General features: G+C 39.8%; 1 protein-coding gene across 1 annotated transcript in view; it reads right to left on the bottom strand.

Moving 5' to 3' along the window:
- Positions 1-5,842, bottom strand: part of NEURL3 (neuralized E3 ubiquitin protein ligase 3) — an 18,602-nt gene extending 12,760 nt beyond the window's left edge. Inside the window, exon 1 of the mRNA XM_027853946.1 lies at positions 5,723-5,842. Within this exon, the coding sequence (XP_027709747.1) occupies positions 5,723-5,750 (28 nt within the window). The 5' untranslated portion in view covers positions 5,751-5,842. The remainder of the gene's footprint in view (positions 1-5,722) is intronic.
- Positions 5,843-14,471: the final 8,629 nt, after the last annotated feature.

Below are 14,471 nucleotides of genomic sequence, written 5' to 3'. Positions count from 1 at the left end.
CTCTCTCTCTCTCTCTCTCTCTCCATAGATGTATATATATACACATATATTTGTCTGTCTGATCCTTTGTTTTGTAAGAGGACCAATGGACTTGTGCATGAATTGGATTTAAGTGAGGCAGAGTTGCACAAAGTCATCAGCCTTCTCTCTTCCACCAATCATCTCTCCTCTAGTCATCAAAGTCCAGTGGCAAGACAAAAGTATGACTTCATTAGGCACAAGCACAAGACTTTACAGTTACTTCCTAAGCTCCTCCCAAAGTAGGCTGGGAGATTTTCCGCAAGAAATTTCTGCTGAGGAGTCAAATAAGTGATCCCATACCTGTCCCTTGAAGGAGAAATGGGAAAGACTGCATCCACAAGTCACACTACTTCCCTGCCTCAGGATTTACAAGATGCTGTAGGATCCCAGCCAAAATCTGCACTCTGAGGGACAGTGGGATTTGATCTCTCCAGGTGGTGTTGAGAAAGCCCTTCTTCTGCCACTCTGATGAGAGGAGCCAATTGGAATTAAAGTTCCAAAGGCATCACAGTAGTGTTCTTTATCCTCTCTTTCTATCCTTTCCTTAAGTCTCTAAGAAATATACATATAATCCTCACCTATAATCCCCAATTTTGCCTCTCAGTCTCCTAGCCAGTTCCTATTTTTGTTGTTGTTGCTCAGTCCTGTTTCAATTCTCTGTGACCCCATTTGAGGTTTTATTGAAAAAGTTACTGGAGTGATTTGCCAGTTCTTTCTCCAGCTCATTTTACAGATGAGGAAACTGAGGCAAACAGGGTTAAGTGACTTGCTCAGGCTCACACAGCTAGTGAGTGTCTGAAGTCAGATTTGAACTCAGGATGATGAGTCTTCCTGACTTCAGGCCTGGTACTCTATCCACTGCACCACCTAGTTGCCCAGCTCCTATCTATTCATCCTTAAAAGTCCTGTTCATGCCCTCCCTCTTCCAGGGAGCCTGACAACTAGTCTAGCCCATGTTGATTTCTTTTTTACTCTGAACTTCTGCTGCGTTTAGAGTCTATATCTCATAGCTTCATTTTAAAGATATTTGTGTTAATTAGTTTATTTATTTTAAGTTTTTAATATTCACTTCCATAAGATTTTGAGTTCTAAACTTTCTCCCTTCCCTCCCCCTCCCCAAGATGGCATGCAATCTGATATAGGCTCTACATATACATTCATATTAAAGATATTTTCACATTAGTCATGCTGTAAAGAAGAATTAGAATCAATGGGAGGAACCACGAAAAAGAAGAAACAAAACAAGAGAGTAAATAGTCTGCTTCAATCTGCATTCAGACTCCATAGTTCTTTTTCTGGATATGGACATCATAGTGTCTTCTTCTTCTTCTTCTTCTTTTTTTTGTGAGGCAATTGGGGTTGAGTGACTTGCCCAGAGTCACACAGCTAGTGAGTGTTATGTGTCTGAGGTCAGATTTGAACTCAGGTCCTCTTGACTTCTGGGCCAGTGCTCTATCCGCTGTGCCACCTAGCTGCCCCAATAGCTTCATTTTTTAAAAGTCACATTTGTTTTGTCCCCATGAAACTAAGCTCTTTAAGAGGAAAGACTGTGGCTTATATCTCTTCAGTCTTTCCCCATGGGGCCTACCACAGTGTTAAACAGACATTTGGTATATATTCAATAACTATTTGGGATTGAATAGGGAATGGCTAAACAAATTGTGGTATGTGAATATGTAACTGTTGGCTCCAAGGGCCATTCACATAAAACTCTTGTCATTGGTGGAGACTGATTACTCAATGCTGTGGGAAGGAGCTCTGCCCCTGTGTGAGAGGCAGAATTGATGAGAGTTGGAGGGAAGAGAAATCCTGGTCTTCAGTTCGTCTACATGTTAGTTTCTTCCCAGAGTCTTTCTCGCTCTTCAGGAACTTGAAGGGAATTGAAATTACATGTATTCTTTCTTGGAGCTGAAAGCTAGATGACCAGTATTTCTCTTTGTTGCAACTCTCACCAATTCTGTCCTCACAGAGGGCCAGAGAGTTGAGTAATTAATCTCTAATGATGAGGAGAATCTTATGCAAATAAGCCCTTTGAGCAAGCAGTTAAAAATATGATACAATATTACTGTGCTGTAAGAAATGACAAATTCGATGAATAGAGAGTAGCTTGGACAGATCTACATGAACTGAGTGGAGTGAAGTAAGCAGAGCCAACAATATACATAATGACTACAACAATATAAATGGAAAGAACAACTGTAAAAAATAAAAAGTGAATGTTGCAAAGTTATAAATAGCAAGCATGGCTACCCCTTAGCAAAGTTGGGAGGTCCACAAATGTTGCACATTGAACATATTTTTAGATTTTTTAAAAAATATATTCAATACTAATGTTTTTCTCCTTTTTTTTGTCTTTAAAAATACTATTTGTTATAAGGAATGGTTATCTGTGAAGGATAAGGAAGGGATAGAGGGGGAAATTATGGTGACTTAAAAAAAAGCATCAATAAATTTTTTTAAAATAAAAAAATACTCAGGATCACCAACAATAAGGGCACCGACTGGGTTCATTTGGGAGCAGGAACCAGCTCAGGGGAAGAAGTTAATATGATAGAAAGAAAGAGGGTAGTTGGAGAAACTTGGGCTCTATGCAATCTAACTCAAAAACAGAGACATTCTCCCCACTTTCTCTAGTGGGGCGGTAATAGCTGTGGGCACTGGTTTCATGATTCCCACACTCCCAGACTGGCTGTTTGATTTATAGTTTACCTAAAGTAACCAGAATAAAAAATGAAACAGAAAGTAGCCTTTTTAATTGGAGAGGCTTTAGAACCAAGCATAGATGGTAGTCCCACAGCCCCAAGTTCAGAGGGGAGAACTGATCTATAAAGAATCACATAATTTTTTTTTTAACTACAAGGACTCAGAGATTTAGGATCATAGATTTAGAACTAGGAGAAACTTTAATGATCGTTGGGCCAACACCTTCATTTTACAAAGGAAGGAACGGAGGGCCTTATAGGTAAATTGACTTTACTAAGGTAATGAAGCTAGTTAGTAATAGTAGAGCAATTCTCTTGCCACAAGAGCAATGTTTTTCCTACTATACCACACTGCCTCGGAACCCCTTTTCCGAGTTTGGGGCCAGGAGAGTCACCTGGCCTTGTAAGCAATGTGAGAGATGAGCATAGAATATAGAATTCTCCTCCTCCCTCCCACTTGCTCCCATTTCTGAATTAACCTAGTATGAGAATGAATTTCCTTCTGCAGGACACAAGCTTACTTCTGATCAGCTTTCCTCGGGAGAATCCAGAAGAGAGGTTAGAATACTATTAAAAACTTGCTCCCTACTGTATGGATCTGGATGTGTGGTATGCCAAATTATGTCTCTCTTGGCCTTGATACCCTTATTGTCCTGAATCTCCTTTTTTTTCTTCCCATCAACTTTCTTTCTTCATGGTCCTTCCCACCAGCCCCTATGTGTTTGTTCAGGAAAATACACAAAGGATCTGTGATTTCTGGAATACAGTAAATTCCCAGGTAGGAATCCAGAACTTTCATTGTGGAAATGCCCTTCACCAGAGGTGTCATGACAGATAGAGCGTTGGCCTTGGAATCAGGAAGACCTAAGTAGAATCCTGTCTTAAGACTTATTAGCTGCATGACCTTAGGTCAGTCACTAAATCTCTCTGGGCCTCAGTTTCCTCATCTATGAAATGGGAGGGTTGGACTACACAACCTCTAAAGTGTCTTCCAGCTCTAAATTTATGAACTTAAGACCAAATGCAGATCCTATCCTATCTATGACTTGGTAGTTCATTTTTGTTGTTGTTTTTCAGTCATTTTCAGTTGGGTACAACTCTTTGTGATCCCATTCAAAGCTTTCTTGGCAAAGATACTGGAGTGGTTTGCCATTTCCTTCTGCAGCTTACTTTACAGATGGAGAAATCAAGGCATACAGAGTTAAGTGACGTGCCCAGGGTCACACAGCTAGTAAGTATCTGAGGCCGAATTTGAAGTCGGGAAGATAAGCCTTCCTAATTCTAGACTCAGTGCTCTAACCACTGCACCACCTAGCTGCCCAAGTAGATCATAGGATCATAAAATATAAATAAAAGGGAGCTCAAGGATTTTCTGGGCCAACCCCTTCATTTTACAGATGAGGTAACTGAGGCCCAGAGAGACTGTGACTGGTCCATGGTCACACAGCTAATAAGTGTCAGAAGCAGGATTTGAGCCAGGTTCCCTCGACTTTAAATGCAGAGCACTATTTACTATGCTACCATTGTCATTGCCACCACTGTATCCCTCCCCCACCCTCAACAACATACAAAAACCCCAAATCTCGAGATCCTAATATCACTTTAAACAAACATCAAATATTCAATGCACAAAGAAGTGTCATTCCAATTGATGACATCATTGGTGAAGGAATTCCACTGAACACACATACACGTGATACTGAATAGCCCGGCAAACAAAAAAAATTACCAGCCCGTGCCAAACTTTCATCACTCCTCTTTGACCCACGGAGGTCACCCAAGTGGTGAAATGAAATGTAATTAGTAGCTTTTTTTCTACTGGTCTGTGTCTACTGTTTGTTTGGTCTGCTGGAAATAAGATTGTTTTCAAGGCAACATAGCAACCTTCGGAAGGAAAGTTAAACATAGTTACTGTTATTATTGTTACTGGTTATTAACAGGCTTACTAGGCAGTGGCAATATCGACGGAGGTATGGATGAATCCAATCATATTGTAATTCAGTGCTTGATCAGCCTTTTCAAGAAAGCCATCAAATGTATGGGACAAACAGAGACAAAACTCCCAATCTTCTTAGGTAGCTGTAATTAGAGGGGAATGCCTATTTACCACTGAATATGATGGTGAAAAAGAATATCCTCAGGGGCAGCTAGGTGGTGCAGTGGATAGAGCACCGGCCCTGAAGTCAGGAGGACCTGAGTTCAAATGTGGCCTCAGACCAAACACTTAACACGTACTAGCTGTGTGACCTTGGGCAAGTCACTTAACCCCAATTGCCTTACTAAAAAAAAAAGAAAAAAGAAAAAAGAAAAAAAAGTCTTTAAAAGAATATCCTCTATCTCTTATCCAAGAAAACTAATAATATTCGCTTCCCGTGTTTCCACCTGTTGTCTTCCACTGTGCTTGGCTAGAGCTAATTGGCCTCTCTAATCACAACATCCTGGTTTTTTTTTTTAAATAATTGGAAGTTCCTTTAGAGCTTATCTAGTGAAATCACCCATGCTTTGCAGTATTACCTCCTACAGAACCCCTGAGAGATGATAGTTATCCAGCTTCCAATTGAAAACTTACCGCCGCTATAGGGCATCTCTAAGTGGTATAATAGAAACAGTCCCATCAATTTATGCATTCAGCAATTCACAGTTTGTAAAGCTCTTATCTTTAACTTTCTAAACTTATTTTATTAAAATTATCTCTTTTTTGCGCCTCACCTAAAAATGGTTATCCTCATTTGACCGATAAGTAAACAGAGGCTCAGAGCAGTGATTCACCAGAGGTTATGCAGTTAGTTGGTGACAGAGCCATGATTCAAACCCAGATTCTCAAATTCACAGTCCAATGCTCTTTATAATGAATTGATATCCCTCTTCTTTCATTCTGGTCCTGATATCCAAATTTGGAGCTACTTTGAATGTCTCATACCTCTAATCCTCAGCCTTCATCCCTCCCCAGCTGATTCAAAGTACAATAGGTGAGAAAGCTCCTTTAAATGTCTACTTACCAGACCCATAACTGAAAGCACAGCCCATCTCTTCTGCACCCCACCAGGGATTATTTGAGGGACTCTGTATATGCCTTTGGGATCAGAGAAAGCTGGTATCTGTAGCTCAGCTGGACGAAGTTCCTTAGAGCTTAGCAGAGGTACCCTTTTTATGAGATGGGAGATCATGTTACATGGTTGATGATTAATGAGATACTTTTGTCACAAGATACAATATCCTGGGGATTTCCTCCTTGCTAATAGCAACTCCTGGCTTCTGGCCCACGTTGCCTTGGCTTGGCTTGAAGGAGAGAGTCAGGAAGCAGTAACATACAGTTGCATTTAGTTCTTCTTTCCTTGGCTGAATATACTAGCCCCAAACCCAGTACCTGAAGGATCAGGTCCCCTCCCTCTGGCAGAAAGAGAGCAACTATTGGGTTGAGCAGAGAGCCGGGGAAGAGGTGCCCTGTTTTGCCTGAGGGCTGCAAGACTAAGAAAGTAACTTCTGCGGCCAGGTGTGTTGGGAGCATTCAACCTTAGTTTTTCTCCTTAGGATCCTCCTAGAGATGTTAGCCCTGGTGATAGGGTGTCTGCGGCATTACGAAACTGAGCACTTTGGTGGTGGTGGTATTTTTCTGCTTACTGTCTCAGACTCCACCCAGAATTCTGGGAACATCTTTCTCCTGAAGAGAGAAGTTCAGAAGACTCATACCAATTCTACCTTTGCAAGAGTTCTGACCCCAAAACGAGAGGCAGCTTTACTCCAAGAAAGAACTACAGAAGGAAGGAAAATTAGCATACACACACACACACACACACACACACACACACACAAACACACACCCTCCACCTTCTCCCAACTTGCTAGCATTCCGAGTTCAATCGATCTGCAGCTGAATATCTAATAGTCTGCTGACCTCTCTGGCCACTGCCTCCCTCCTCCTGCTTGCTATTCTTCTCTCTGGTTTTCTATCTTAGAAGGGCTTCCTTTTGCCTCACTGCTTTCTTTCTTCTTTTGAGGTTACCAACTTTTTGTCAAAGGGATACTTCCCATGGATGGGTTGATATCTTGTCCTCAGATACTAAAAGGAAAAGGTGGTTTTTGGTTTTGGTTTTGGTTTTTTAATATCCGTTTCTTGAATTCATCACAATATAGAGGTTTTTCCAAAGTTTATTGGAATTAAAGAAGCTTAGTTTCATTTCCCTTATTTGTAAAATGAAGGGGTTGGATTCAATGACCCCTAGGGTTCCTTCCAGGCCCAAATTTATAATCCACTGGTAGAACTAAAAGGGACCTTCAAAGTCACTTAGTCCAACTTTTAAGGTCCTTTGGGCCTATAAGAACAGTATGAAGAAGGCTCCATGTTAGCAAAAATAATTTGGAGGACAACAAAAAAGACCTTTTAAGGCTACACTGGCAGAGACGGCAGCTAGGTAGATAGAGAACTGGCCTTTGAACCAAAAAGATTCGTGTTCAAGTCCCATCTCTGATACATATTGGCTGTGTGACCCTAGGTAAGTTGCTTAACCTCTCAGGGCATCTCTTTAAGACTGACTATAAATTGCAGAGGAAAGTGCTGACTGGCATTCCCTCATCTGGGAGCTCTTATAAAGCCATAGGTCTAGTTTCTATGCCTATAGCTGGGGTAAATGGGAAAATAACAACTTAGGGAAGAAAGCTAAAATCACTTACCCCTTTTTTTGCTTTTTTTTTTCTACCAGGGAGAGAATGTGCTTAATGGGGAACTGTGAGCATTGAGGAATTCTGTTGAAAAGATGGGGTGCCGTATAACTGGAGGTGGGCAGATGTTTTGATTTTCAAAAATAGAAGATAAGTTCAAGATTTTGACTTCAATTATTGGCAAGTGGACAGGGGAGAGGAACAGGGAAAGGAGTATTAATGATGATATAGTTAGGTATATTTAGAACAGGTTGAATGACCACACTCAGAGCAGTCATCAATCAATCATTTGACAAACATTCAATGCCTTCTATAGGTTGGGCACTGTGTTTAAAAAGATGAAAGTTAAACATCCCCTGTCCTCAAGGAGGTTACATTCTATGACAAATCATCAATGGGCCAGTGGAGTAAGGCATCTAATGGAGTGTCACATGTGCTCTTGGCATTAAGCTGGTCAAACATTTTTATATATGACTTAGATGAAGACATAAATACAATGCTTTGAATGTCCAGGTATAACCTATATTAAATTGCTTACTGTCTCTGGGAGCGGGGAGGGAAGAAGGGAAAGGAGAGAATTTGGAAATGAAAGTTTTTTTTAAATGAATGTTAAAAATCATTTTTACATGTAATTGGGAAAAAGGAAAATTATTTTAAGGAAGACAGAGGAAAAATAAATAAATAAATGCAGTATTTGTAAAATTTGGAGATAAGGAACTTAGGAGACATAGCCAAAGGTATGCTGGTTAATGTTTAACAAATGGTTCTCTGAAAAAAGTATGTATGATATGCTTTTTTAAGTTTAATCTGCATTATTAACATTTTCTCCACCACTTTCTTAAGTATAATAAACAAAACAATAAATCAAGCTCGGATTTGTAGCACTTGTGATTTCTGAGATATAAATTCTCACTCTGAAAATTTAACAATAGGCCTGTTTATGCTGGCTCCAACACATCTCTGGACATATATACATAAACATATTGGATGACAGAATCCAGATCCTAAAAGATCATCACAGGTTAGAATGAAGAATAAATTGAGTTAGATGCAATTTAATGCAAATAAATTTAGATACATTTAAAGTTCTAACTTTGGGTTCCAAAATCAACTTCACAAATACAAATTGAGAAAGTCATGGTTGGACAACAATTTCTATGATAAAAAGTTTGGTGTTTTAATAGACTGAAAACTCAATATTTAATAAAAAATATTTATTAAGAACTTACTATGTTATAAGCACTGTGCTTGTCCAGTTGTTTTCAGTCATGTCTGACTCTTTGTGACCCCATTTGGGATTTTCTTGGCAAAAATACTGGTTTGCCATTTCCTTCTCCAGCTCATTTTACAGATGAGGAAACTGAGGTAAACAGGGTGACTTGCCCATGGTCACTCAGCTAGTAAGTATCTGAGGCCTGATCTCAACTCACAAAGAAGAATCTTCCTGACTCCATGCCGGCATTCTAACCACTGAGCCACCTAGCTGCGCCAGAGACTAGAAATATAAAGACAAAAACAAAACAGTCCCTGTCTTCAAGAGATTTATGTTCTCTTGGGGTGGGGTGTATGAGAAGGATTTTACATGTATTTAAGTGAATAAATACAAAATAATACTGAATCATTTTAATAAGGATAGCATCAGGAATCAACAGTATGGCATACAGGCCAATAATACTGTTACCTTATGGTATGGCAGCTATGTGACACAGTGGATAGAACACTGGGCCTGGGGTAATGAAGACCTGAATTCAAATCCAGCCTCAGACACTGACTAGTTGAGTGACCCTGGGCAAGTCACTTAATCCTATTTGCCCCAGTTTCCTCATCTGTAAAATGAGCTGGAAAAGAAAATGGCAACCACTCCAGTATCTGCCAAGAAAATCCCAAATGGGGTCACAAGGGGTTGGACACAACTGAAACGAATGAACAACAACAACCTTATATTGAAAGGCATAGTTTTCAGAATGGGGAGGGGTGGTGGAGAATGGGGGTGGTGATATACCTACTATCTTCTGCCTTGGTCAGACACTGCTTGGAATATTGTGTTCAGTTTGGAAAGTCACATTTTATTAACAACATTGTCAAGCTGACAGAGGGGGGTCAGAATGGTCTGAGAACTTGACACTGTGCCATATGTGGTTCAATTGAAGGAACTAGGAATGTTTAGCCTAGAGAAGACAATGGGATCATGAGCATTATCTTCAAATATTCAAAGGGCTGTCATGTGAAAGGGTGATTTTATTTATTTATTTGGCTTGGCCTTGTAGGAGAGACGTAGGACCAATGGGTAGAAGTCACAGGGACTTCTGGGCTCAATATTTACAAGATTTTTAGCTTAATATAGGCAAGGATTTCCTAACACACTGTGGAAAAGTGCAATGGGCTAGTGTGTGATGCAGAGAATTCCCTTCAGCAGAGGTCCTCAAGTGGAGAATTGATCACCACTTGCCAAGGATGCTGAAGAATGCTCTAATTCATGCTTTGGACTAGACAGTCTCGGAGATCTTTGACAGCTGTGGAATCCTGCAATTCTGTGAACCTCCTCCTCTTTACACAATATCCCTCTGTGAGGCCTTAACACTGATTTAGAGTTCAGGCACTACCTTGTAAGTCCCATTCCCCATAGAGGGTCCTCACTTCTTCTCTACACTCAAACCATGGAGGGCAGTCATCTTCAAGGATCTTCCTCTGTGTTTGAGAGGGAGTCCCTCTGTCTTCCAGCTCTAATTCTTATGATTCTCCCTTTTTTTTTTTTTTAGCGAGGCAATTGAGGTTAAGTGACTTCCCCAGGGCCACACAGCTAGAGAGTAGCATGTGTCTGAGGTCAGATTTGAATTCAGGTCCTCCTGACCCCAGAGCAGGTACTCCATCCACTGTGCCACCTAGCTGCTCTACTTATGATTATTTAGCAGAAAACTGAGCCACAGGGAGATTGAGTTTATTCAACAAACATTTATTCACTAAGAAAGCTACAACGATTAAATAAGAAATGGTTACTGCCTTCAAGATGGTTAAATTCTATTAGAAGTAGTAATACAATATACTGAATTCATGATTATTATTATTATTGTTAATGATAAATAGGTAGCATTTCTACAGTGCTTTAAGGTTTGCAAAGTGCCTTACAACTATTATCTCATTTTATTCTCACAATAACCCTAAGAGGCAGGTACAATATTATTATCTCCATTTTACAGATGAGGGAACTGAGGCACAGAGAGATCAAATGACTTGCCCAGGGTCACACAGCTAGTAAGAATCTGAGGCCACATTTGAACTCAGGACTTCCTGACTATATCCAAAGCACCACCTAGTTAACAATTAGAATATGAATATGACAGGGATTTAACAGGATTTCTAAGTGACTTGTCCAAGTAGTTGGGAGGATTACAAAGACCACTTTGCTTAGGACTCATCTTATTTCCAGGTCACCTAGGACTCCAGTGATTAAATCTTGAGTCTATATAGAAGGGCTGTATTACTGAAATCCTTCCCCAGTGAGAATTGGAGCTGGACTATAGTGCCTTACCTAGTTCCCAGCCCCACAAAACACACTTATTCTAGCCCAATACCCTAACAGATTTATTATCTCATTGATGTAGGCATTCTTTCTGGTGCTGCAGGTTGCAGCCGATTCATGCTCTATTGCATGTCCTTCCAGAAATTCCCCATTGAAGGTCCATCCAACATGATAGAGGTCATTCTCTCTGACACTCTGAGGGCACCAGTGGAGAAAGAGGGTTGTTCATCCCTTGGCATGAACAGCTGATCTTTTTTCCCAATCATATACTTCTTTCATGTCACTCTTCACAATAAAATAAGCAGTCCTTCAAAAGCACTATTTTGCACAGTAGACCACATCTTCACAGTCTTCAAAATTAACTGAAAGACCTAGATAAAAGATTGAGAATACAAGCTCTTACTGTGCTTACTGGGTTTTTTTGTTTGTTTTATTTTCTACTAGAAATAAAGCATTTGATTCATTAAAATAAAATGTTGCCTAAAAGGCTATCTATCTTATAATAAGGTGTCTTCTACAAAAATATCAAAATTATACAATACACACACATATATAAAATTCAAATACTATATATTCCTTTCCCTTTGGCCCAATCCACTAGCCACTTCTCCTCCCCTTACCCACCCTCTTCATTCCTACCTATCTTAGGCCAAACCAATCAACAAGCATTTGTTAGGTACTTACTAAGTGCTTGTGCTAATATTTATTGGGCATACAAAGATAGAAGTGACAGTACCTGCCCTCAAGGAATTTATATTCTAATGGGAGAGATAATGCAAAACTATCTATCTATCTTCATATATATAAAATACGAAATCAGAGATGCATATATATAAATCAGGGGTAAACGTATATGTGTGTGTGTATATATGTATATTATATATACACATTTATAAATCAGGGTTGTGCTAAAAAATATTTAACAACTGGGAAAAAAGAGTACAGTACACACACTTTTAACTTTAAATTGTATTATTAACACTTTCTTAAGTCTAGACCAGGGGATCAGCAAACTATTGTCTAAGGGTCATATCAACCCAACATTTGTTTCTGTAAAGTCCTTAAGCTAAGAAAGTTTTTTACATTTTAAAATACAATAAAATTTTATTTAAAAACACTGTTTTTAGTTGGGGGCCATACAAAGTAGTCTGTGGGCAGAAGCTCACTGATGCTGCCCTAAACAATAAAAAAAAACAAAAACAAAAACAATTAAGCCCTGATTTGTGGTGACTGTTCAGTTTCTAAGGTTTAAATGCTCACATTGAAAGTTTAACAATCAGTTCTTGCACATCACTATTATAACATGTACAAAATGCATACCGTATCATTTTAGGAGGTAACACACTAACAGCTGGTGGGACTAGGAAAGCCTTCGAGTAGAAGGTGGTGATGCAGCTGAGTTTCAAAGGAAACCAGGGCTTCCTAGAGGTGCAAGTGAGGAGGATATGCATTTCAGGCATGGGGGATATGCATTTCAGGCATGGGGGGATATGCATTTCAGGCTTGGGGGATAGCTTTCCATGCAAAGGATGGAAATGGGAGGTGGGGTGCTTTGACAGAGAACGGTGTGTAGGCCATTTGGACATCCATATTTCTTTCTTTTTTTTTTCTTTTTTTTTGTGAGGCAATTAGGGTTAAGTGACTTGCCTCGAGTCACACAGCTAGTAAGTGTTATATATCACCACCTTGCTGCCCCCAACATCCATGTTTCTTTCTTTCTTTTTTCTTTTTTTTTGTGAGGCAATTAGGGTTGAGTGACTTGCCTCGAGTCACACAGCTAGTAAGTGTTATATAACTCCAGCCCCTACTCAGTGTCCATTGGTACTGTTTGTCCCAGATCTACACAGTGATGGACAAGCCCTATAAGTTATCCATCCAAATGCCTGTGGTAATCTGGGCAATAGGTATTCTATATCTACTTATTCCTTCCTATGTGGATGAATGGTCAGGCCAATCTCCTTTATTCTATGAGACAATGTAATCAATAAACATTTATTAAGTGCCTACTCTGTGCCGGGTGCAGGAGAAACAATCTTTACTGAGGTTCCCCGCCACGTGTTTTTTTCTTACATGGGAAAAAAAATAACTGATCTAGATATTTGATTGATTGACAGAACTAAGGCACACGCCACCGAAATAGCTCCATGGTCATCTGAGGGCACAAAAGAGGCCAGTCCGTGATCAGTCAGTTGTCCCTCAGATTTGATGGATGTCCCACAGCCATGAAAGTCACCACATTTGCCCTGCTGACCAAACACATTTCTATGTGAAGACAAGAGGGCATCTCTTCTAAGTCAGTACTATATCTTTGCTATGTATCTTTTTTTATGTTACATATTAGTAAATCGCCTTTTGTTACTTGCTAAATGTACTAAAAGTGTTTGATTTAATTCCAGTCCTGAACATGAACTAAGTCAAACCTTACCTACAACATCAGTCATGACAGAATCATTATGCAATTTTCGGAGCACCTGGAGAATGCACAGCTAGTCTGAGACTTGATTCTAACTCTGGAAGATGAGTCTTCCTGATTCTAGGCCTGGCACTCTATCCACTGCACCACCTAGCTGCCCTTTTCTTCCCCTATTTGTTTGTAAGATTAATTCTGACCTTCTCTCTCACAAGTTCGTGATCTAATACTTGGGGATAATTTCTACATTGATAATAAGGTTTTTTTCCTCATTATCTACTAAAATGTAATCTATAGCATTTTAATTAGTTAAAACAACACATGCCTTGCTTCTTCCCTCAAAGTGGCTACGTGATATAAATATGAGTAATTTATTATTATCCTATAGGCAATGAGGAGCTAGTGAAGGTTTTAGAATCATCTTTACCCAATCGGGTGCTTCTCTGATAGAAACATACCAACTCTTGAAGTTCTCACTTAAAACCGTTCTGTCTTCAGTCTGCAATCATAAGCCTAGTAAATGTTAGGCCCCTGATGAGGGACACCTGGAGAACTGGCCTGCATTTATGATCCACAGATCCAACACTGGAAGAATCAGACCTGACCCTGGAAACAGGCTGGTTCTTCTGCTTGGCTCTATACCCTGTTCTACCATCAAACCAGAGTTCATTCACCATGTCAACAACCATGGGATATCTAACTTGGTATCTTCTTAATGGGAAACTCCACAGGACATTCCTCTTGAATCTTTGTCCTTAAGTCCTCCCATTCCAGGGAAATTCCCCTATTTTGTTTCATAATCCAGAAGGCTAGCTCAGAGAAAGGAAAACAGCAGGGTCATGCTGGAGCCAGTTCAAACTGTCTCTCAAGAGATGATTGTTTATTTTTTTTAATAGGAGCATTTATACCTCAGAAATCTGCAAATGCTACAAATCGGGGTTTGGTTTATGATTTTATTCACTGTCTAGACTTAAGAAAGTGATAGAGAAATATAATAATTTAAATTAAACTTAAAAGTGTATTGTGGGTACTTCCCCCCCCCCCCAGAGAACAAGTAGTTAAGCATTTAGCAGCACACCCCCTGGGAAACATTTACATGAGATCCCAGGATGGAGAAACTCAGCCCCACTGGCCCCTTCAAGAATTATAGGGGGAGGAA

This window comes from Vombatus ursinus, unplaced genomic scaffold (assembly GCF_900497805.2).
Source record: "Vombatus ursinus unplaced genomic scaffold, bare-nosed wombat genome assembly UNPS02010219.1, whole genome shotgun sequence".
Lineage (NCBI taxonomy): Eukaryota > Metazoa > Chordata > Mammalia > Diprotodontia > Vombatidae > Vombatus > Vombatus ursinus.
The sequence above is the reverse complement of the archived record's forward strand: the minus strand, read 5'-3'. Positions and strand labels throughout refer to the sequence as shown.